The following is a 27,030-nucleotide window of genomic DNA, read 5'->3' as shown; positions in this document are numbered from 1 at the left end:
TGCACTGAACTGCATGTCTTTGATGAAAGCTGCACAACTTGTCACTGATATATGATTGACATCCTAGAGCTCTCACAAAGCTGTTTAGGAATACCATTGACTCAGATTATTTGCTGCTGAATGACAATGCTCGTCTGAATCAGGCATCTGTGATGTGAGAGTATATAGAAACAGAAGATATCAGTTGAATGAACTGGCCAGCATACTCCTTAAACTTGAGCCCAGTTGAACATATATGGGATGCATTAGATTGTTGAGATGGTCTTCCTAGATCCTCCAGGATCTGTAAAGCTCATTTTCAAAAGAGTTGCATGAACTGGCCCGCATACTTCTTAAATTTGAGCCCAATTGAACGTATGTGGGATGCATTAGATTGTTGAGATGGTCTTCCTAGATCCTCCAGGATCTGTAAAGCTCATTTTCAAAAGAGTTGCATGCTGTTTCACGAGACTTGATCAACAATTTGATAAATTCTATGAAATAAAGGTATGAGGTTGACAGAGAAAAACTATGTATTGTATTAAGAAAGATTTGTTAAGCTTATTTAGAAGAAGACAGAAGATTATTTTCCCATAATTTAAAAATTTTAATGAATTTGATTTTAAGTTTCATTATTTTGAGATTAATAATCCAGCAGACATAGTAATTTATGTTTAATAATGCTTTTGTATAAATTGTTTTTAATAAGTTTTCAGTAGGCTTTATTTCTGTCACTATCCTCTAATTTTGATGAGCTGTGCAGTGTATTCATCTAGCGCACACATCTTTTGATATGGAAATTTCACCTTTTGCATCCAGCTATAACATATTTGTCCTCACTTGCTTCCTCTTTCTATATATGTATACATATACTTGGATAATGTGTAAAGCATAAAGTACAGAGCATTTTGAGATTTGTATAATTTAAGCATTTTAAATTTCTGTGTTTATAAATGACTGTGAAAATCATTCCTGTTTTGAGTATTGAGATTCTAAGCTGTTAATGCAAACACAGAGGTTCTAGTAATCATTTAAAGAAATGATATTGCACATATATTGCTGAAATTTTGTGAAGGAAAATGAGAATCCTTTTGAATCCTTTTTGATATTTTATAGTGCAACTTTTTCATTTTATTATACTTTGACTAATTAATGCAAATCAATACAACCTATAGCTTAAGTTAATTATTAATTTTTAAGATTATCTTTTTAATGTATGCTTGAATTAATGGCTATCTGTGGTTGATTGTTAATAATACTAAAAGAAGCAGTTAAGCTTATTCTGACAACATTAATGTTAAAATATGGTTTATTACTATGAAAGACTTACGAGGGGGGATGCAATGCAAAGAATTTTTAAATCTGTTTTTGCGTAAAAAGAAGCTGATATTGGTAAAGTCTATGGGTCTGTTAAGTGGGTGGCAGAGTATATAATGTATTTGAAGGTCTAATGATTAAGATACAAAAAGAGAATTTTAAATTTTAGAATTACTTATTTTATGTTATGGAAATTCATGTGTACACACACGCGCATATATATATACATACAATATATATTTTACAGTCTTTTAGAAAAAGTTAGAACTAGTGATCCTATTTGGAAAGAAAATGGAGTTGCTTTTATCAATTCAATTACTAGACTTTTGGAGAGATTACTTGATTATAGGTAAGAACATATTCCTATTAAAAAATATATGTGTTTGCAATCATTATTTGTAGTCTTGAAATAAGTGCTTGGATTTTATATTTAACCTTTTAAATGCTAATGAAACAATACTTTATAGTCATTAATTTGAAAATTAAAGGCATTATGAGATTCCTGCATGATTTTTTAATATCGATAAGGAATTATCTATTGTTCTGCAGTTTTGCTTATTTGTTGATTTTAAGAATGAATCTTTTTTATACAAATGAACTTTTAAGTAATGGAAAGATTAATCCTTCTACCTTTTTTTGCCTTCTAATTTACTGACTGTTTTAAAAATATCTAGCCAAATTATAAAGGCAGGTAGAGGGGAATGAAATAAGCAGATTTTTTTAATGGAATATGTGTGTTGAAATAGCACATTGAGGTCGTACAATAAGCTCTTGAGTGGTAAATAAGAGCATTCTGCTGTATTGTTATTCCCTTTCAGATTTTGAGTGATCTGCTTCACTTTACAAACAGGAAGCTGGCTATGCCCCCATTCATCTTATAAATGGGGCTGTTATTAAAAATGGAGCAGCTACTTGAAGGAGGTACATTTAACTGTATAAACAAATTACAACAAGTACCTTATTTGAGCAGCCCCATTTCTGTCTGCAATCCCCTAGATAAAGTGCATGTCACTGAGCCCTGCATGCAGCCATGTACACCACTCAAAATCTGCACAAAAAGTGATGATTTCTCTGTATGACCTCAGTATGTCATTTTCTTGCACACACATTCCATTGCAAAATCTGCATATTTTTGTCCCTTCTACCTGTTTTTATATTTTTGACAGATATTTTTTAATGATGTGTTATAGTCATTTTTGTTTTGTTTTTGTTTAAGCTAAAGTGACCACATTTTCATTGAGACAAAGCGGGACAAATGGAATGAAATGAGAATTGTAATTTAGTTATGAAAGCAGACCAATAATTAAAAAAAAAATTATTTTATTGTATACATTCATATACTTGTCTATAAATATACAAAAATATATTTATTATTAACTATTGGTAACTATAAAAATATTTATAAAAATCTATAATTTGAATACTATGTTTAATTAATTTAAAATTTTATTTAAAAAAAATTAAGATTTTCTTTCATGGTCATATTTTTTATCTGCATGAATACTTTGCAATAGATTCTGATCATTTATTAAAATGTCGTGAAATTTCTCACATGAATTGGTCTTATATTTTACCCTTAATACAGATTTTAAAGTTTTAATGTTCAACTGTGTTTTTTCAATTGTCCATATTTTATTGATACTAGAAAAAACACATTCTGTTGCTGCATTTGTTCCTGTAAGGGAAAGCGCGTGTTCTACAGTTTTCAAAATATTTTCATAAGGAATATTATTCTGTTTAAAAAGAAGGAATAACTCCGTTAATTTTTTGTCCGTTTCCACATTTTCAGACATTCAACGTTTAATTTTTTTTTCAGTAACATATCTTTTTACCAATGACACCTCATCAAAAAGATCATTTTCGCAAATATTATTTCTTGAAAAATGGTTATTATTATATTAAAAAGATTTTTCCACATATTCCCATAAAATCTCCTTTTTTAATGTCACCCAATTCTTTTATATTCGATTTCTGCGCTTTTACAAAAATCCTTCAAACTTTCAACACGCACAGTATATATATAAAAATACGAATAAATTTTTGCAATAATATTTTCAAGATCCACTGGAAGAAAGTCAGATGCTGTTTGAATAGTATTGTGTAGAATGTGTGCTGGACAGCCTACTCTAATAATTTTTTGGTTCAAATGTTTTGTAAACACGTTATTGTTGTCTCTTCTAGTTTTTCCCATCAAAATTTGCGTTAGTGTTATCCTCACAATAGGCAATAATTTTATTGTTCAAATTATTCTTTTTTTTTTAAATAGTACTTATTGAATCAAAAATTATTTGTGAAGTTTCTCCCGGCAATGAAATAAAATCTAATATTCTAATTTTAATTCCTGTTTCTGGATCAAAAAGTCTAACAATTGTGGGAAATAATTTTAAATCTTTGTGGTTGGAAGCATCATAATATATGGATATATATTTGCATTTATATAATTCTTTCTGCAATTGTGAACACGAATATAGTGAAAAAACATTACAAATAATTGCTTCGTTTTTTGTCCTTGCACATGCAGATTTTTTGTCGTACAATATTTTGATCATTTACAACATACAATCAATTGATCTGAAACTTTGATTGTGGTTTAAGGTGTGGAAAGCAAATAGCCCTTCAGCTAATTCTATCTGTTCCTCCGTTAACAATACATATTCCTTGACAAGACGTAACGACAATGATCGAACAGCACCGAGTAAATCTAACTTGTTACGTCGCCTAATTTAGTTTACTCTGCATGCATTTTATGTGCTTTTTTATTATTATTATTTATGTATTTTATTTATTTATTTTTACTATAATAAATAGTTAGTAATATATTTTTACAGTACATTTAAAATAAGAAATGCAGGTGTTTTCTAAAAGGCGAGACATTTTTAAAAATCAGTGGGACTTGGGACAGTCTTCCAAAAAGCGGGACTGTCCTGCCAAAATTGCTTAGTTCCCTTTAGTTAAAGCACACTGTGAAGTTATGCTGATTGTCAATTAACCAATTTGACACCAATTTGTAATCTTTTCTGTTTTAAGTATATGTTCTTCCATACATTTCAGTGAATTATTCATTAGATAATCATGTCTTCCCTTCCTATGAAAGCTAGCATACTATAAATTGTTTACTTTAAAAAGCAGTACTGCTCTAAAATTATTACAATAAAAGCCCAAGTATCTGAGATTCGGCTAGCCAGAAAGTGGAATATCTTAAAATTTTATGCTTCCAGTATTGAATTTGAATCCAGTATTCAGTCCTTCAATTTGAATTCCAGTACATATTTATCATCATATATATTATAAGCTATTATTATATTGGAAATTAAATACATGAATATTTTTATGATAACTGATGATAAAAAGTACTAATTTATTGGTTAAAAAATATAAGTTTTATTTATTTTTTCTTCTTGAAACTTATTTCCATAGCATTATTAAGCTGGAGTTTTAATAGTGTGCCTACAAAAATAGAATTTGCTGTTAATAAACAGAAGAAATTTTTTTTGTATCATCCTTTCAGATAATTCATTTGGTTTGAAATGTTTTTTCATAGTCATTAAAAAGTTATTCCCAATATTTAAAAATCTTCCTAGAAATATGATTTAAAAACAATTCATTAGATTTTTTTATTTTATATTTGTACTGAAAAAGTTAAAACTTATTTTCCAAACTTAAATGTAAATGGATTAATGTTTAATTGCTGTCAAAACTCAATGTGTGAAATAAATCATGAATATTAACCTGACCCCTAGGAACATTTGTTTTCGATAACTACAGCAAATTGCTGTATTGCATTTATGTGTTATTTATTTATTTAAATTCATTCTTTTAATATAAAATGCAACCAACTGGTGCTATAATGATGTGATATATCAAAAATAAGCTTGCCACCCGTATTATTTGTAGATGTGTACAAAAACTTTTTTTGTTAGTTTTGCTATTATCTCATGAACAAATGTTACAAAATGTCTTTTTATTCCTTGTTACTTCCATATGTAATTATTCATTACTTTATATGCTAGAAATGTGATGGAGGGAGAAGAAAATAGAGACAAAAGAATGAGCTGTACAGTTAATCTGCTGGTATGATTTTCTCATTCAGTTTTTTATTTTAATAATTATATAATTGCTATAACCTGTAGTTGTGCTAGAACTGCTATAACATCTAGTTCTGCACCTCCATTTTGGTTGCAATTGGCCACACCAAAAGTATATAAATATATATACCCACTCTATTACTCGTCTCCGTGAACTCAGTTTTTTTATTCTTATATGTTGATAAATTGTGCATTTTGTGCTTTAAAAATATTTGTACTGAAATTTTGTGAATTATGTTGTTCTTATCTTCTGGTTAAGGTAAAGGTTCTCAACTTTATTTTGCCCACCACTCACTTTGAGAGTTTTTTTTCCTAAAGCCCCTTCCCCCCAATTTTTATGCCATAGTTGTAAGATAGGCTATGACCCTATCCTTATTCTGAGTTTAAAGAAGACTGTTTCAATGAAGATGATTGAAACGCATACTTAACTATATTAAAAAGTATTTTTATTAACATTCAAAAGACACTGAATTTATTACTTATCTAATGAGAAGGTTGAATTTGATGCATTTTAAGGAGTTTCTTACTATTGAGCTCTGTTTTATTTAAAAGCAACTATAAGTCGCTGTGTTCAGTAACATGAAGCCAATTTCTTTTTCTAGTTACCAACATTGCTACAGCTCTAAATCTATATTCAGCTAAATAGGAAGATGTGAATGCTATCAGAATTTGTTGAATAATCGACCAAAATCCTGTCTATAGTTGGAAAATCGACTTCTGCAGCCAAAATTCTTTGTAGCCGTTCTTGAATTTAATTTTTAATTCTTTATTTGTTGTCAGTTCTATTAGTTCTTCTAACTGGGATGATCCTACTGTGTTGACATTTGAAAAAGGGAATTAAAATCCAATCCGGTATATCCATGTTTAGAATGTCCTGGAATCAATCCTTGAAATCACTGTGGAGGTTTTCCAAGTGTTGACAGTAAACAAGCAAGTTGTCGTGCTTGAATTATACTGCTGATAAATTTGGGAAGTTATTGAATTTGCATCTGTCAATGTTTCTTTCTATAATAGCAGTTTTTACATGAAAGCAGCAATACTATTTTTTGTCTTAATCAAGTTTAAGGCATCACCTTGAAGTTGGAAACTGACATCATTAAACAATTTAAACAGGTCTGCCAAGTATGCAATATCGTTCTTTGATAAGATGAGGTTGTCATGCAGTTCCGTGTCTTTGTTTCGTAGGAACTCTGTCACAGACCCAAACAGATTGTAAAACAAGATGTACAAGTTCCTTTTGACAGCAAGCACACCTCTGTGTGAAGCAGCAATCGGTTGAATCTTCATCATTGGCAATGTAAAGTTGACTGATAATCTGTCATTGAGTTACTTCTGATTTTATTAGCTGCTCTGATAACATATTACAATGATGTATGGAGACGTTCACTCAGATTTTTCACAACCAAATGCTGGTATTGAATTACACAATGCACAACAAGCATGTCAGGTATTTTATTTTTTAAGCATGCTACAAAACCTTTATGGTGCCCTGTCATAGTTGGTGTGCCATCTGTAGCAACTGGCAAAATATTATTGAAAGGAATTTCTTTTTCATTACAAAATTTTTCCACTGTATTGAATGTGGTTTCTCTTTTTGTGTCTGTTTCCAAATTGGTAGTAAACAATAGTTCTTGGCATATTTCTTCATCTTTGATAAAACTCATGTATGACAATAACAATGCTTTAGTGGTTGTTAAAGTGGACTCATCCAGCTGAATTGAAAATTGAAAAGTTTGCAGACGATGATTTTAGCCATCTCATCAATTCGTCTTAGTATAGAACTATTGCTCAAAGGAGTTTTTCGGATAATATCCGTAGGCAGTTTATGGAGCACACCCAAGTAGCACACGACATTGCAAAGACATTGCAAACTCGTTTGAAATGTTGCATACGTGCAAGTGGTCGTGGTAACTTTTACTACGTCTTTGCAACGTTGTGAAGACGCAAAATATTTGCCGTTGCATCTTGGCGATTCGTCGACTCCATTGAAGCATCATGATATGACCGCTTTTAGACGTGGTTGTTTTAGCATTTTTTTCATAGTTCATCAGCGTTACTTTTAGAATGAAAAGAGAGTAAATCTGCCCTTTCAAGTCTGCATAAGACTTATTTTGCTATGTTTCATTACTTTATTTCATATAAATATATTAATTTAAGTTAGATTCATCTAAGGAAATATAAATTTAATATAAATACTTTTGATTTATTAAATTTAGTTAGTACTAAAAATACATGTTAAATTATTGTTTAAAATTTTGTTAAAATAATTAATACTTAAAATATTTTTTTATAAATATTATAGCAAAATATTTAAAAATGAAAAAATCTATAAAGTAAGTTATTAAGTTATGCGTTTTATATATTTTAAAAAAAATCATATTTCCGAAATCAATGCAAATCACATGTTAGCAGTTATTTCACTGCTGAAATATGACTTTATTTATTATTTCTGAAGTAAGGATGAATTTATTTGAATTAATACGCTGACATAATATGAAACATTTTATCGCATACAGTGCAAAAAGTACAATTTTCGTGAATGTATGATTGTGCGTGAAGATGTATTCATGGATAAAATGGGGCAATTTTAAGAATTTCGGGAAAATGTCCAATGTTTAAAGACAATGCATATCCATGCATATTTAACGGCTGTCCAATATATATGACGGAAATCTCACCGACAGTGAGGAGAAACTGAATGGAAAAATTAATTAAAAAAGAGAAAGAAATATTAACACTTCTCATGGAAAACGATAGAATTAATGGCTTTGATAAATTACTAATAAATGTTGACATCAAAATTGGAGAAACTGTGAACAAAAATACGAAATTCATTACCTATAAAAATTCTGATGAACTGTTTGTTATTTTTTTACGTTTTTGTCCATCTCCATGCTTTCAAAAATGCTTGGTTTAATCCTAGTATACGGTACACTCGAGATTTGGTGACATTGACAAATGTTTTAGCAAGCCTGATAAATATTTTTTTGTAAATATAATCTTGTGAACATTATTCGTAATTCTATTCAGTTGAAATAATTCTTCTAGGCCATTTAAAAAAGACTCTATTAAATTATCAGAACTGTTGAAAGGTGTAATGCAATCGTATAAATCGCTGAAAAGTTACACAGAATTGCTGTTCGACCGATTGACATTCCATGTGTATTATTTACTAGATGATTATATAAACGAACATCTGAGCTCGAGGCTTGCATGCTTTGGCTAGCTGCCAAATTTGAGCAAGTTAACTACGCAATAACTCCATCTTTTTTTCAGGAATATTTTCTTCATGGTTTTGTAATTGACTGTCGGAATTAAATACTGTAGAGCTTCAATACAGCAAGAGAATGATGTACAAGAATATAATGATGGGAATTTATTTTGAATTGAGGAGAAATCATCATGGTAATACTGAATTTCTGCTTATTTTGTTTGTGAATATCTGCTTTACAAGACGACAGAATTTTGGATACATCCTTTAAAGAAAATATCGGATACAACGTACTAAAATCGTCCATACAGTGAAATAGTGTTCTGTTATGGTGATTTATGTGTTTCCGGTGATTAAACTTATATGGTGTTGTCCAATGATCAGTGGTTCCAGTGGTGAAATATTTGGATATAAGGATTTGGTTATAACGTCCTAAGTGCTGTATCATATATGATTCATATTATTGATTATTGTGTTGGTGCTCAGAATTAATTCATATGAAACCAAAAATAACGTGCAACGGTAAGGCATTTTCTGGTTTTGCTGAAAATACAATCAATGCAGAAGCAACAACAATTCAAGCTGTTATGGTACGTTCAGTAGTTTCAAAATACAAAGAAATTATTGGACTGGTACCAGTACTTAATATGACTGCTGAAGATGAATTAGATATATGTAATAACAAGAACCAATACATTAAAATTAATGCATATTCTATAGTATGCAGAAAAGGTTAATGATTTTAAAGTGTATGAAATGTATGATTGAAAAATTAGTGTTTTGGAAACATTAGCATTACTATGAAATATTGTAATTTATAATTATGTGATATTTAATTGTATAATATTAAAAAACACTAAATATTTTTTATGGATTACAAATTGCAGTTTTATTACTTTTCGTTTGGTATCTTTTCTTCCAAATACTGTGTAATTCGCTTTTTTTTTTTAAATATTACCGTTATGGATGTTTATTAGATTATCTGAATAAATGAATGTTGGAAATTAGGTTTTATTTTTTATTAAATTTAAGTATATTCTATATCTGTTATGTATGTTTATTAGATTATCTCAATAAATGAATGTGGGAAATTAGATTTTATTTTTTATTAAGTATATTCTATTTTCTTCTCTTACTATTTATGTGCTTGTGATAACAAAAAAAAATTCTTAATAAAAAGAAACAAAGAGTTTCAGCGTGGGCTATTTAACGAAGAGCTTACTTTAACCTACTTAGCTTACTATCATATACAGTCAAAAGTCATTAATCCGGACTCGTCGCGACTTTGGCGATTCCGGATTATAGATCATCAGTTTAAATCTGGTAAGATGGCATGCAGAAATTATAAAATTAAAAATATGAAACCGTAATTTATGAATTAAAGAACAATTATGATCTAAAGGGTATCAAAATTTACAAAAAAAAAAAAAGCTTAATATTTATTTGTTTACTTTATTAAACATTTCTTTCAATGTAAGTTGTTTAAGTTGCTTTGTTTTATGTGATAATACTTTCTCTTTAATTCTATAAACAGGCATAATTTCTTGTTCAGTTACAAAGTTCCACTGTGCTGTGTCGAGAATACAGACTAATTTGTCAATCGAAATTTTTTCGTTTTCAATAACCTCTGTGTCACTTTCTTCACTATCAGACGAGGAATTTGATTGAAATCATATGAAATCCGGAGTACATCGAGATGAAATACTACATTTAGTAAGGAATTAAAAGCCAAATAAAATAAAAACATCTGCCCTGAAGATAAGGATAGTGCTGATAGATCAACTTCCAATTCATTGCGCGCTGTGGCCTCCCCTCCCCCCCCCCCCCCGCCGTAGAGCAGCGTGAAATTGATAAACATATTTCGGAATGGTTAGAGGAACGAAGGATATGCCTTTATCCATTTTTTGCAGCAATTCCACTTTTTGTTTAATGGACTTCAAAACATACTTTCGCTTTGTAGATCCTTTACATATTAGTAAATGTATATCGAAAATTCTATTTGACATAATCGAAAGTTCAAGCTTACTTTTATAAAATTGCTCTAACAGTCTGCAGAAAATAATAAGCCGGATCCAATTCGAAGATTAAGGAACAACGCAATCTGCAACATTAACTGAATTAGATAATTTTAGCTTAGCTTATACCATCCATTATACATTAAACGCGCATGCGTAAACGTATTATGCACATGTGCACATGCATATTCGCAGCTGTAAAGTTCTTACGCGCATATGCCAACGCAATGCATGCGCAGAAAGTTTGTAGCTTTAAGGTCCGAATTAATGACTTTTGACTGTACTATATTATTTCAATTATTTCTGTACAGTAACAAAAGGAAAGTTATTGATTATAAAAAGTGCATGAAATAATCATTGTAATCTACTGTTATTCTAAAATGTAGAAACTAAAAATAAGTAAGTACATTAACATATGATCGAAAGAAATGTTGTTAAAAAACATCAGCATTACTAGGAAATACTGCAATTCATAATTATTTCTCTTTTAATTTCATACTATTTAAAAAATACAAATATTTTTTTATTAATTGGAAATTTTAGTTCTGTTACCTTCCTTCTTCTACTTATACTTTCAAACACTGCTAGTTTATGTTTTTCTTAAATAGTGCTGTCATGTATGCTGTTTGTTAGGTTATTAATTCATTTTAGATATTAACATGAGAATTTTTTTTGGTTATTAGCTTTAGGCATATTCTTGTATGAAATATTTTTGATCACTTTTATTAACTACTTTATACAGTCTTTCATTTGCATATCTTGGAGGTATTGAAGTTAGTGGTTATACTTTTTAATATGAAACGCAAATAAATTTATATTTGAGTTCATGTAAAATACTGATTATGTTACCTTGAGGAGTCCCAACGAATCCGGATTACGGACTTTGTACTGTATTATTGTTATATATTTATAATAACCACTTTCACAATTACTCTCACTTACATAATAAAGGATTAAGAAAAAAAATGATGAAATCTTAAATAATCATAACTTGGAATTTAAGTTATTTAAAAAATATAGTTTGAAGTACTGAAATTAATTAAGGCTATTATTAGTTATGCATATTTATTCTAAAGAGAAAAAATTGTATTCTGGTTTTCAGGAAATGATAAAATATATAAAGTTTAGAAAATTACAAGGAATACAAAATTAAAAAAAGGAAGAAAAATATATTAATTATTAAGCTTATTTTTCTGCATAAATCAATATGTAACACAAGGACATAATGACTACGTTTTCACAAATGTTGCAAAAAGGTCGAATTCTGCGAACATTTAGGTATCATTAAGACATTGTGATACGATGCTTTCACAACCAAAATATAACCTATGAAGGATGCAATAATGACGTCTGTGCAACAAAAACCTCATCTGCAAAAACTTAATAAAGAGATCTTTGCAACGGTTGCAAAACAGTGGAGTTTCGCGGACATTTGGGCGTCTTAAAGACAACATATTTCAACGACATCCGCGATGAGTTTGCAATGTCGTCATGATGTTGCTGTGCTACTTGAGCAGTGGTTATTACTTCTTTTACTGTTGGTAAAGTAAAATAATTCCTAATAGAATGTGATTTGCCTATTTTAGCCATCAACAATGAGATATTGTATGAAGCTGGAAGTCTGTCATCGTCTTGCATAGAAGCTGAGGAAAAACGTTTTGTCGGCTGAGTTTCATTTTCTTTTCATGTCTGAAAATATGTCACATCTTTGTCTTTCTTATTTGGGTGTATTTTATTAAAATGATCTAATGATTAAAAAAATACAATAACAAATATTAACCAATATTGGTGTTAGTTCAGTTTTCCTACCCCCTCAAATATTTATAAACAACTAAAAAAGTAAATATTTAAACAAAATCTATTGGTTTATTTTTTAAAAGGCAGAATTTTATATAAATCATTAATAATGTCTATCAGTGGCCATAAAATAACCTTTCCTATATACTTAGTTAGCTTTATAAATAAAGTTAGGTTATTAGGTTAGCTTTATGAATAAAGTTAGGTTTATTAGGTTATGGTTAGTATCTCCTCTTGTGATGTATAATTGCTTAAACTACAATCATACATTTGTAAAGATATTAGTGTGTATTCCAGGTACAGTAACAAAAATTATGCTATAGTTTATTAATTCTCACTACTCCTGAGTATAAAGGAACTCATCAGACACAACATTAAACTAAGTATAATTCTTTATTGTTACAAAAAAGTAATTGTTTCTCATCTTCTTATGCTACAACCTCCACAAACCCTACAATTACGAAAATGTTATCAAACAATTCCAAGTTTGCAAGCTCCTCCAACATAATTTCCATTTGGGGGGAGGGGGGAAAGGAGAAAAATTGACCTTTAGTTAGTTCACTTTTCTTAACCCTAGATAAATTACATATGCAATGCATAGAAGAGTAGGAAAGTTGAACTTGCACCCCATTATTAAAGTTTACTTTAGTTAGTTCATGATTAGCATCTTTTTTTTTTTTTTTTTTTTTTAATAGATAGTACTTTTGTAATCTGCCCATGCCCTTCTGTGCCACCTCAACGCCCCCTAATATTTCTCTGCGTTTTCTACTGCCCCCTTAAAGTCTCAAATGCCCACAAGGGGGCGTTATTGCCCGTTTTGAGAATCTAGGGTTTTTATGCCTTTAGTTAATTTGCATTTGAAACTTAGCAAAATAGTGAATTAAGTCAGTTTCTCAACTTTCTGTGTCTTTTTGCCGAGTGGGACCAAAAATAAACTTTCAGTTTCATATGCACTGAAAAATCTGCCTTCTTGCCCACTTTCTGAATTGCTTGTTTTTTCATAGAAGCTATAATTTTAGCTGTAAAATTTTTTTAAAAATTGTTTTAACTGTATCTGGTGTTTTATATTTTTAAATTTTTAATGAAGATATTTTGAGGTTTTATATATTTTTGCCTTGTAAAGTGAGAACTAAATTAACTGAATGAGAAATGTATCTAATGAAATTCGAAAAAATAAGTTTAAATGAAAAAAAAAAAAAAAAAGAATGTATATATTTTAATATTCCATACAAGGAAGTCATCTGACACATAATATTTTTATGGATGTGAAACACCTGTGAAAATTTCAGTTCACCAGTGGAAGATGTTATCTGAATAATTTTGGCTGAAGAAAAATGAAAAGTGTGATTTTCTGACCAACAGTGGTGGGCAATAGCAGATTTATGTGTTTCTTTTTTCCTAAGATATGCCTCATGTTCCTTAACATGAACTTTTAAGTCTCTCTTAGTTTGACCAATGTTAATTACACCACACTGGCAAAAAATACTATATGTACTCCATGGAGTTCATATCTGGAATGAAGTACTTAAGTACTGGAATGAAGTACTCTGCAAATTTTATTGACAGGAGAGAAAGGCATCTGAAAGTTGAATTTGCATAAAATAGTGCAATTTTATAGCTAAGTGATGAAAAGAAAGAAATGACAACAAAAATTCTTATAATCTCTTAAAATCTGAGTTGCCTTTTTGATGTGTTGAGATGAGAATTTTTTAGCCACTTTATTTTTAATTTTAGGTTTCATTTTTAATTTTAGGTTAAAGTCAATAGCAACTGCTTCTGAGTAATTTAGTCCTTGATGAAGAGCTGATTTGGAGGAGCAAACATGGAAGTGTACAGAAAACGAAGGAATAAAATGAAACTAACTTCTGTTTAGTAAATATCGCACGATTTGAAATGGGATGGAAGGCAAATAGAAGAAGGCTTACAACAAAGAGTAGTTCTTAAGTTGGAAATGTTGCATGTGACCAGGATATTGTTACGTTTTTCTCTTCCTGACACTAGTTGTTATGTTATTTTCTTTCTTCACATTCGTACAGGGTTCGTAGATTTGGAGTGAATAACAACGACACTGGATAAAGTATCAAAACACACTTTATTTAGCCAATATTAATCAGGACAATAATCCAATAACACTTTTACAGTTGTCGAAATCTACTATAAACACACTGGAACAATCAGCAATACAGCCTTCACACTGTCAGGCAATAACGGTGGAGATAGCTTCACTGCAAAGCACAGAGTACAGCTTCCGACTCTGTTTGGTCATTCTTGGAACTCCACGTACTCTCGAGACTCTCCTTGCGATGCACTCGATGATACATAAGAGTATAGCTCTCGACTCAGCACAGTCTAAGACAAAACTCAATGATGCACTAATTCGCGATGCACTAAAAGACTCTCTCGATGCACTTGACGACCAACTTGGCACTAGACTTCAAGACACTTGCTCAATGACTGACTATCAGCTCGCAAGGCACACACACTAACTGACTGCAGACCAGCAGGGTTTATATAGCTTTTGGCTTGTGTTCGAGAACATTCTGGTCTAAACCGGTAAGAATTCTTTCCAGAAGGTTCTCCATCCGTCCATGGTACATCGCCAATTTTGTTGCCAAATGGACGATTTCTTGCCAAATGTGGCAACCCTGCCTTCACTTGCTGTTTTATGGCAACCCTAAAATTTCACATTTGCTTTGCAGGGAAGCCATCCTACCGCGCCTGTACATTTCGTAACAAGGAATCGAGGAACTGAAGGAAATTAGATGTCTCAAATTCAAAAGGTGAACTGAATAGCAGGATCAGTAGAATTTGTTATTGAAAGAATTTCATTTAAATCATCTTTAAATGTGGTAAAAGTATCATCAACATAACAGAACCACACAGGAAAGTTAAAAATTTTATTACCTAACAGGTACAAGGCAGTGCTTAAATTTGATACAATAGAGTGGGATGAAATGCCACTTCTGTAAATTTTGGGTAAAGCATATAATCTGGCACAATTTGCAACAGATGGGATAAGCAGTTTTTTTTAAGTGTGTGGCAAGGATCTGCCAAGATTTAATTGCAGTTTTAATTTTTGAGGGGTTCAAAAATAAAGCCTCAGTAGGGACCATATTATATCGCCCTTTGTTTAAGAGTTTAGCAGCAGCATCAGTGTAAGTGTTTTTGCCATGATGCATATCTAGCCGCCTTTGTTGGCCTTTGAAATGATAATGTCTTGGTCAGAAAGAATTTTGCATAGTGTAACTTTTTCTGTGCTAAAGATCAAAGGTCTATTCTTAAATTTCACATTTGGGAGAGACCATACTGGTACTGTCTTGTCTGCCCCTTGGTTGTGAGGACATTACATGATTTGATATTGCAGGCTGTCTAAGGGGGATGGACTCTCCTTGGTCAATACTGAGGGATGGACGATGTCAACCTTGTGACCTTGTTTATTGTCAGTGGATGCTAGCCATCAACCACTGTGCTTGAGTTCATTTACTTTGCGAATGTAACATTCAAAATCCCTCTGGACTGAACAAGGGAGGTGGCTCTTCCTCAGATCACATCTGGAGGTTGGGGTATTTATAAACCGTGTTATGGCTGCCTCATGCATACCAGGTCTGGGATCCCCTTCCTCTGGTGAACTGCTAAATTTCACAGTATGGGAGATAGGGTGCTGAATCATTTCTTTCTCTGTATTTGAAACTTTACTGAATATGAAAGCTTTTTTAATAGGATATAAAATCTTTGGAATCAAAGGCTTTGAGGTTTGTGAGAAGTTAAAATCATATTTGAGACTTATCATTTGTTCCTCTGATGAATTAACTGAATTAACATTAGAAATAATAATTACTGACTTGGTATTTAGAATGGGAAGATTTTTTTTAAATGTTTAAATTAGAAGATTGTGAAAGGAGGTTTGAGAATTTAAATGCAAGGGTTTTTTTATGATGTTTAACATAGTCAGTTCTGGACTAGACTCTTGTTCAATAGCAGTGAATGCTGGACATGAATGCAAGTCTCAGATGAAGCTTTTATAGCTCTGATTCCGTTTTGGATAATTGTTGACACATGTCCTTTATGATGTACCAAAGCAATGCAAATTTGAAATTTAAAAAAGAAATTAAGATCAAGTGAAAGGTTTTTGATTATATTTAATCTAGATGAAATCGGAGATCATTTTTTTATTCTTTAGTAAATAAAGGTGATTAACAAATTTCTGTCATTTCAGACATAATTTTGTGAAACGATCAAAGGTTGAAGTCAAGTTAAAAAGGAAACAAATGCATTTTGTTTTCCAAAATAAGTATTGCAACTAAACTGAGCCATCAGACTTGGAGAGCTGTCATAGCTCTATTCTTTGTAATATCTTATATGCATTATTATAAATCAAAATCATTTGGAATTTTAAACTTCCCTGTGTGATTCCATTACATTGTTGATACCTTTAGTCTGTTTGATAGTGGGAAAGGTCATTTAAATAAAGTTTAATGAATTCTTTTGATCTTGCTATTCAATCCACTACCTCAAATTCAAAAGTGAACTTGAGATTTCCAATTCTATTCCATTTGTCGACATTTTAATCGCATCAACGTAGCCAATTTCATTGCTTCTCTTTACCATAAACCTTCATCTGTTTGCCTTCCATCACACTTCAAATCATGTCATTTGACTAAAACGAAGTAGCTTTATTTTATTCCTTTGCTTTGTGTGAACTTCAAGTTTGCTCCTTCAAAGCAGGTCTTAATCAAAAATTAAAATGCTTAAAAGCAGTTGTTATTGACAGAGGCTTTTTGCATAATATTATTGACCAAGCGGTTAAAAAGTTCTCATCTTAACATATCAAAAAGCACTCTCTTCTTTTAGGAGATTATAAGAATGCCATTGCAATTCCTTTCTTTCTTTCTATGGACAAGCTATAAAATCAATTAGCACGTATTTTATAGAAACTCAACGTTTAGATCATTTTCTCTTCTCTCAATAAAATCCACAGTTCTATACTTTAGTACCTCATTCTGAATATAAACTTCTAAGGATATATGCAGATTCCTTGTAAATGTCATTTAATTTACATAGGTCAACTAAGCCTTAAAATTTTCATTAAGGATCATGAGGCATATATATATATTAAGAGAAAAGAAACTCTTAAATCTTCTGTTGCCTAATACTATTGGTCAGAAAATCACATTTTGCATATTTCTGCTGTCAAAATTATTCAGAAAGCAATTAGATCTTTTGGAAAATTAGATTTTTTAGATAGACTGATTAGTTTAGGCATTTCACATTCATAAAAGTCTTTTAATTCTAGTTAACAACCCCAATTCAAACTCACCTTTGCCCTCACGTTTTAGGGAAAGTATTTCATAGTAATTTTCATTTTTCATCAATTGATGCTGCCTGTAGTTTGATTTCCTTCCTCTCACCTTATGTTATTACTGGCTTCTCATTTGTTATTTGCACTTCTGCAGCTAAAGAATAAGGTTTTATACTTAAGCTTTCAAAACTAATCCTGCAGTTTATTAATGTTATGCTGATTCTTTTTGATTTAACACCTTCAATCATTTGGTTTTGATTTGCTGAATTTGCAGCTTACAACTTAAAGTCTAATGTATCTTCATGCTAATTCCTATAATATTTAATTTGTGCACGTTTCAAAATAGGTGTAAAATACTTCTCATTAACTAGAAGTAGCGAAATAGGCATTAAAATACTTCTTATTATTTTAGAAATGTTTTATTTTTGCCATTTATTATTTACATCTGCTGTAATTCTTAGAATTTCTGATCCATTTTTTAATGTTTGTCTGTTTTATTAATAGAATTTTTTGAGAGCAAATATAATTGCTATGAATTTGTATATTTTGTCATAAATCCATTTTGTTAAAGTTTATTTAAAATGATGTCTATGTTGAAGTCTTTGCAGTAGATAAATGACATATTTAATTGTATAGTGTATAACATATGATGATATATTTGATCAATATATAAATGATATATTGATCAAATATATGAACAATATATCATTTGATTGTATGGTATATAATCAAATATATCATTTGACTGTATAGTGTATAATGTATGATGGTATGTATATTTGATTGTGTATTGTATAAAACTATAATAAAGTCAAACAATGTGAAGTTGCTCTGCTTTTATTAACAAGTTAAGAAATAATTTCAAGTGCTTAAAATTTTGTATGATAATGTACAAATGTAGTATAAGAGTTTATAATTTTTCATGCAATGTTAAGTATTAAAAGTCACATGGAATTTTTATATTAAATAATTTGTTTTAAATATTTTGATTTTCTCTTTGTAGAATTTTTATAAAAATGAAATCAACAGAAAAGAAATGTATATACGCTACATCTATAAGCTCTGTGAGCTCCATTTACCTGCTGAAAACTATACGGAAGCTGCCTTTACTTTAAAATTACATGCTGATTTGTTAAGTTTTTCAAACAACACCTTACCTGCTGATCAGCGATATAATCAACAGCCTGAATGGCAAAGAAGAGAAGCTTTATACCACAGAATAATTGATTATTTTGATAAAGGCAAAGTAAGTACAAACCTAAAAAATATCTACTATGTTCATAATATGCTGTTGTTGGTATTAATTAACTTTCCCCAAGCATATTAAATATCTCATATTTTGTGTATTAATTTTAGTGTTGGGAAGAAGGTATACCTCTTTGCAAAGAATTAGCTGAACTGTATGAAAAGAAGCTATTAGATTATGCCAAATTAAGTAATGTATTGGTATGTATTTTACTAATTTTTTATTGAATTTTTTTATATGTGGAATGTTAAAAATTTAATTTTCGTATTCATTAGAAGTATTTTTATTTTCTAAACTTTCTTTCCTTTTTATATGAATCAGTAATATAAAGTTTAAATAAATATTGACTTTTACATCATTTAGATTACTGTCTCAAGTAAAAGTATTAGTTAAATGTGATGGAGTTGTATATCTTTGGTGGAAACATAGTCAAATACAATGAAGAAATATCTTCTGAAATGATTTACAAATGTTATATATTGTGTAAATGAGCGTGTTGTGAAAAGTATGGAAACAAAGGCTATTATGTACTTTGAATTAAAGACAAATTTGTGCACTAAATGGATGCCTTGATAAATTCAGGACTGATATACTGTATACAGAACTTTGAACAGTGCAATAAAAAGTCTAAATTTGATTTATAAGGTCTTAGGGTGAAGATAAACCACTGGTTCAAATGTAAGATAATAATTTCTGTCTTAAGATATGAATCTAAAAATCATACTTGCCTTATGTATACAGTTTATTATTTGTAGTCTTATATATGTAATTTATTATTACAATTTTATACAGGAAGTATATAAAAATAATTTATTATCAGTGCTTTACCTTTTACATTGAAAGAAGACATATTTTTTTACTTTTATTTCAAAGTTTGGTACTGTGCGTAGTTAGCGTAAAAGAAATGAGAGATGCATTTTATTAGTGATAGCATTTAATTACTTGTTGTCTCTTGTTCTGCTAGAGTTCTTTATTCCAAAAAGAAAAACATATGTAAATTAATTTGTTCTTAAAAGGAAAAAACCAGTTATTATGACAAATACATTTTAAAAAGAATTCTTAGTGTTGTGGAACATGCCAGTTATCAAAAACTAAACTTTTACATTATTTTCATGTTCCCAGAATTTACATCTAATAGATTATCATAATAAATTCACAATAACCATAATTTAGCAGAGGAAAAGCTTAAGCATCAGCCAAACGATAACATTACAAGTATCGAACAGGTATTTTGATCCTTTAATTATCTTCTTTGGAAAAACACTTGCCTTAAGGTACTACTGTTTTACTATTCTTGTATATTTCTAAATTCGTGTGTACTGCTAAGTATACAGCACACTAAGGATAAGGACACATTTGTGAAAAAATGTAGTTCATATTCACATTGCAAATGGTGAAAAAATCATTCATGCACACTTAGATTCAAATCTGGATTGAATTACTCCTGCTCAGTAGTATTATCTACTCAACATTCATGCATGCCCTTTAAAAGTAGGATGTGTAAATAAATGCTTAAGTGAAAGGTATGAAATACGTCTGAAGTTTTGGATTTATATTAGGATTTGATAAATTAAAAATTTTGCTGTAATATTTGATACATGAGAAGAATGCTACTTTTAATTATAATATGCAATCTTAAAGCTTGCCTCTGGTTTAAGAAAATTGCATTCTTATTCATTATTTTTCTTTCAGTCATACTCTTTTCCTGTATACCGAATTGCATTTCCATGTATTTTATATTATTTGTTCATTATAATATATAAGTAATTTTAAATATACACTGATCATCAAACTTAAAGGATAATAAGAAAATATATGCTCACTAAAGTTAAAGTTGCAACTAGTACACAATGCCATAATTAGTTATGTTAATTAAATGAACACAAAATGGCACTTCTGCACATATGTTAGCATTGGAAATATGAAATGTGGTGATTGACAGTGTGATACGCAAAAGACGCATGTTGGAATTCCAGTCTTTTGTGTTGTTTAAAGTGAATGTGGTTTCTGAGAGTGATCAGTATTCAAAGGCATTGTAATGACCTTACGGATGAATAAGGCACCATAAGGAAAACGACACCAACATTTATTAAAAATTAACTTTCAAAGAATAATGGAAAAAAAAATTAACATTTAAAGAATAATGGCAAACTCGGAGCACTACCTCGCTCCTACAACATACTTAATCTACCACCTGCCTCCTCTGAGGCTAATATGCAACTGTTGTCTCTCTCACTTGCTGGGCTCTGCCAGGCAGCTGATTAGCTCACCGCTGCCAGATACATGACACCCCCCCGGTAAGATTGTGCTACGCCAAAGCGAAGCAGAATCTGAAAACTGAACCAGCAAATACAAACTTAAATTGTATACTCCACATACCAAATTAATTCAAAATATATGAACGTGTATACATGATGTAATAACATACTTTGAAATAAATGCAATAAACATTCATCTCACAACAGATGAACAGATGGCTTGATACAATACCAGAGTTCTGTAATAAAACATATATGCAATACCATTTCAAAACACACTATTATAATGCAATATTAAATGGAAACCAGTAATTTGATTTTCAAAACAGATGGAAAGTAGCTCTCGTACAATTCCGGAACAAAAGAAAGTAACTAATGCAAAGTTTTAAAACATATTAGTTCATACTTAGTTATCACCTATTTCATTCACCCACTAGTCTTGAAAGACCATCTGCATTTTTTAATTGTGCACCAGGGCAATGAGAAATATGAATATTATAGCGCTGAAGTGCCATTGCCAACCTCTGTAATTTGGCTGAATGCGGTGCCGACTTATACAAATATAATAATGGATTATGGTCTGTGATCAGCTCGATATTCGATCCAAACACCCAACACTCGAACTTTTTTAATGACTACACAACGGCATAAGCCTCGTGTTCAATAGTTGACCAGTTCTGCTGAGTTTTCGAAAGTCTTTGACTGGCAAAGCTGATAGGATGCAAACTGCCTTTGCTGTCTCGTTGTGACAAGCAAGCACCAACACCATATGAACTAGCATCACACTGTATGGTGTAAGGTTTTTCTGGTTCTGGAGTGTACAGTTTTGGTGCTTCACACAGTCGACGTTTCAGTTCTTGAAATGTCGATTCCTCAACATCAGTCCATGGAATTATCTCAGGAATTTTCTTTTTCATAAGCTCCGTCAATGGGCGAGCTATTTCTGCATAATTCTTTATGTAATCACGATAATAGTTGAATAAGCCTAATGCACTCTTTAGAGCAGTCTTGGTTTTAGGACTTTTTATAATTTCAATGGCTTGTAATTTTTCAGGATCAGGTTGATGTCTTCCAGCTCCTATTATATGTCCTAAATACTTTATCTCCGAACATGCAAAAACATATTTCTTCACGTTCACCGTAAACCTGAGATCACGTAATGTAGTTAGCACAGCATCTAAATGTTTGAGATGTGAATTCCAATCTGGTGAAAAGATAGCAATATCATCAATATATGCTTTGCAAAAATCACTATGTTTTCTTAAGGCATCATTCATCACTCGCTGAAAAGTAGAAGCTGCATTTTTTAATCCAAAAGGCATCACTTTCCAATGATATTGGGAACGATGTGTCTTGAATGATGTTAAATCATGACTTTCTTCTTCTAAAGGTATTTCCCAGTAACCTTTCAAGACATCTAAGCAGGTGATAACATTCGCGTGTCCAATTTTATTGATTAGATCAGTCACATTCTCCATTGGAAAATCAACAGGCTTGGTTACTTGATTCAACAACCTGAAATCAATACATAACCTCATACTTCCGTCTTTCTTGGCAACACATACGACCGGGTATGCTATTTCAGCTTCACTTGGCTCAATAAGACCCAAGCTCTCCAATTCCTCGATCTGTTTATCTACTTCAGGTTTCAAAGATTCTGGGATCTTATAGATATATGGCTTTTTTCTTTCAGCTCCAGGTAACAACAGAATTCTATGTTCACCAACGCTGGCTATTTGGATCTCCCCAGAAAATAACGTGATGTGCTTGAGTAAGAGCTCGTGTAATTCCTTTTGTTTGCTATCCTCTAAATGACTAATATCCACCTCGATGTTCCTTCTAGTTACTGCGCAATCTCCTTTATTTGGAGTGGTATGAATTTCCCCAAACTCAGAATCATCTTCAAATATCACTCCCACAGTTTGTGCTCGAACATAAAGTTTTCTTATTTTATTCACATGAACATGCCTCACACTCCCATCAGGTAATTTAACTTTGTAAGAATGAGAATTTACTCTTTCAACAATTTCACCTGGACCTGTCCACCTAGCATATAGCTTGTTGCTAGAGTCTGGTATAAGTAAATATACTAGATCACCATTTTTAAATTCTTTCAAACTTTTGCGACGGTTAAAATAATATGCATAAGCTTCTTGTTTTTCTGCGGCGGATAAAGAAGCGAGCTCAGATGCTTTCTCTAAATTTATCTTTAATTCTTGTAGATAATCAACTGCTGAATTACTCAGATTAAGAGGTAATGGTATTTCACCGGACCATGATGATTTTAATACAGCTAAGGGACCTCTAGCTTCACGACCGTACATAAGCATAAATGGAGATACACCGGTAGTGCAATTTGGAACTTCACGATACGCAAAAAGTAAATAAGGTATGTGCTTGTCCCAATTAACAGGATCTGTGCGAATTACATGATATAACATTTGTTTAAATACCCGATTCCATTTTTTCACTGAGCCGTTTGATGCTGGGTAACCAGGTGTCGAAAAACGAGGATGAGTTCCTAACCTTTTTTCGAATTCTTGAGTTAATTGTGAGGTAAAATTAGTGCCTTGATCACTACAAATTATTTCTGCAATACTGGTTCTCATATAAATATCTAAAAGAGCCTCACAAGTAGCTTTAGCAGAAAGACTTTTTAAAGGTATGACTTCTGGCCATTTTGAATGATTATCTATCAAACACAAACAATATTTATGTTTCCTTCCTGAAGGAGGTGAAATTTCACCAATAATATCTATATTTACTGTATGAAAGGGATATGGCGCGCGAACAATAGGAGTAATCGGAATTTTATCCAATTGTCTTTCCGGACTTTTTAATTGACATCTTTCGCATGTTCTACAATAATTTTCTACATCTTTGGATATGTTCGGCCAATAAAATGAAAGCTTAATTCTTTCTTTAGTTTTCCTCATACCTAAATGATTTCCGAATATAGAATCATGAGCTAATTGAAGGACTTTATTTCGATAATTCTCGGGCAAAACTAACTGTTGTATGTTTTCCCCACAAATTTTTTCTTTATGAAATAATAATTCGTCATGTAAAAAGAAATTATTCTTCCCTACTTCTGCGTCCTTAAAAGAATTTATTAACGTTTGGCAGTTTCTCTGATCGACCTTAAATTTATTCGATTCCGAATAACTGTTTAGTCTTTCATCATTCTGATTCGCAACTGAGCTATAAAAAAGATTTACATTTGACAGTTCAACGGCGCCAACCTCAAGTTGTTTTTGTTCATGAGTTTCCTGTTTCGTTTCAGGGAAGACTGTTGATTCATTCTCGTCTTCAAATATGCAATCCCATACATCTGGTGTAATTAAACATTGGACATTTAGCTTATCTGTCAACGCGAAAAGAGCTTCTACGTGCGAATATAGACAACTGTTTGGTTTTTTGTAATAAATGGGAATAGTTGCTAACGTTGCCTCTATGACGTCGCCAAATGCGGAACTTAAAATGATTTTACCCTTACTTTCTATTTTTAAATCAGGAATTAATGTAGTGTTCAAAATTGGTATTTCCGTACCTGAATCTTTTATAGCTTCTACTTGCTTCCCTGCAATGTAAATAGTAATCTTTTCCAAGGAATAAAAATTAAGTTTTCCATCGGAACACTCGCGTTTTTGTAAATGTTTAGAATTCACATTTGTAACAACCGCATTGTCCTTCGGTTTACTTGAAGTGTTAACTTTCGGTTTGACCGGGATATTATCGTTCTGTTTATTGGACCTCTCAAATTTATTTCGCCTGTTCGGGCAATCCTTAGCCAAATGTAAACTGCTACTACACACATAACATTCTCGCGGTTTAAACGAATGTTTCTGTTCATTTACCACTAAATCTTTTCTTAGCGCTGGTGGAATATATTTAGAGTTTTTGTTGTATGAATCACGAAAATTAGCGCGTTTTTCACCTCTTATGTCATCAAAAGATTTACCTTTCGTGATGAAGTAAGTGTCGCATTCCTTTCGCTAGTTCTTCTGGACGTAGCCAACTTTCACCTTGTCGAACTACAACATGGCATGCTAAATCACTATCCAATGTTTGAAAAAGTTTGTCAGAAATTATTAAGTTAATTAACGCTAGTTCTTCTGGACGTAGCCAACTTTCACCTTGTCGAACTGCAACATGGCACGCTAAATCACTATCCAATGTTTGAAAAAGTTTGTCAGAAATTATTAAGTTAATTAAAGACTCAAAATCATTGACGTTTCTACTTTTACAATAATGGATCCAACATGATCTTAAACGAGAGGCGAACTGCAAATGAGTTTCCCCCGTCAACCTTTGAGCTTGGCGAAAATTTTCTAAACATATAATTGGCGATGGTTCATATTCCTTAAGAATTAAAGATTTAATTTTTTCATAATCTTTCAAATCATCATCTTTAATATATACTAGAATATTAGAAGATTTATCACGTATCAGTTTAAGTAAAATTTCAGACTTGAACTCTCATTTGGTACGTTCTTATGCTTAAAAGCCCTTTCTATGGAATCAAAAAATAAGTTCCATGCTTCACCCTTTTTAGGTACAGAAATCGATAAAGCCTGTACAGCTTTCAAAAGTTTATCTAATGAAAGTGTATTTTCTACGTTATTACTAGATTCGTTGCTATTTTCGATTTGCATTAAACACAGTTTCACAATTTCTTCTGACTTTTTCCTTTCTTCAACCGTAGTATTAAGAAATTCAATAACAAAATCTTTATCTTTCAAATATTCTTTAGAACTTAAAAGCTTATCTTTTAATTCTACAACTTTTAAACTAGAATCGGCTTCTTCACCTAGTTCCTTCAACACCGAAATCAAATCACTTTTAACTATTCCTTTAAACATATTTAGAAGAAATTTTCCTTAAAATTACAACAAAAATTTCTCACCTTTTCTCAAAATCCAGTCGGCTTCGTTCGCTCTGGTTCTCGAAAGAGAGCGTGCTGTAATGACCTTACGGATGAATAAGGCACCATAAACAAAACGACACCAACATTTATTAAAAATTAACTTTCAAAGAATAATGGAAAAAAAATTAACATTTAAAGAATAATGGCAAACTCGGAGCACTACCTCGCTCCTACAACATACTTAATCTACCACCTGCCTCCTCTGAGGCTAATATGCAACTGTTGTTTCTCTCACTTGCTGGGCTCTGCCAGGCAGCTGATTGGCTCACCGCTGCCAGATACATGACAGGCATCATTTAAGTGAAAGTCAAAAGTGACACTAATCAGTAGAATTGAGGGTGGTTAAACACAAATGGAGGTTGCCGAATATTTGAATATCCCTCAAAGTGTCATCTCAAGAGTTTAGAGCTGCTTTTTAAGCCCTGGATTAGTTGATAGACAGCAAGGTCAAGGGTGATCAAGAGCAACAACTGCATCAGAAGACCATTTTTTGTCATCATTCGCTTAAAGAAACCACGAAATGACTACAAGTGATTTGGTTTTAGACCTACAGACTGCCATAGGAACTCGAATTAGCCATTTTGTTGCTGCACAAAGGCCTAATGAGGTTGGACTGTATGTGAGAAAACCAGTGGTTTCTGTCCCATTTATCCCATCTTCCAGAGGAGCCATTTACACTGATGCCATCGTCATGTTCAGTGGAGCCAAAATGACTGGGCCTGAGTATTGTTTGCTAATGAATCCAGATATAGTCTGAACAGTGATTCTAGATGTGTTTCAATCTGGAAAGAGGAAGGAATTTGCAACATGCCTTCTCTTGACCATGAAATGTCCATTTCCACGACCATTGTTTAATGGTTTGGGCAGGAATCAAGACAAATGGCCACACCGAGCTG

The 27,030-nt window shown here is 31.5% G+C and overlaps 1 protein-coding gene across 2 annotated transcripts in view; it reads left to right on the top strand.

The window, feature by feature from the left end:
* Positions 1–27,030, top strand: part of spg (dedicator of cytokinesis spg) — a 267,982-nt gene that overhangs the window by 202,378 nt on the left and 38,574 nt on the right. For both annotated transcript variants that reach the window (XM_035372971.2, XM_085813220.1), the window contains 4 exons: positions 1,544–1,645; positions 5,307–5,367; positions 18,707–18,949; positions 19,060–19,149. In XM_035372971.2, coding sequence (XP_035228862.2) covers positions 1,544–1,645; positions 5,307–5,367; positions 18,707–18,949; positions 19,060–19,149 — 496 coding nt within the window. The remainder of the gene's footprint in view (positions 1–1,543; positions 1,646–5,306; positions 5,368–18,706; positions 18,950–19,059; positions 19,150–27,030) is intronic.

This window comes from Stegodyphus dumicola, chromosome 3 (assembly GCF_044657685.1).
Source record: "Stegodyphus dumicola isolate Sdum_Otavi_A_Nest chromosome 3, ASM4465768v1".
NCBI lineage: Eukaryota > Metazoa > Arthropoda > Arachnida > Araneae > Eresidae > Stegodyphus > Stegodyphus dumicola.
This window is presented reverse-complemented; position numbering and strand designations above follow the sequence as displayed.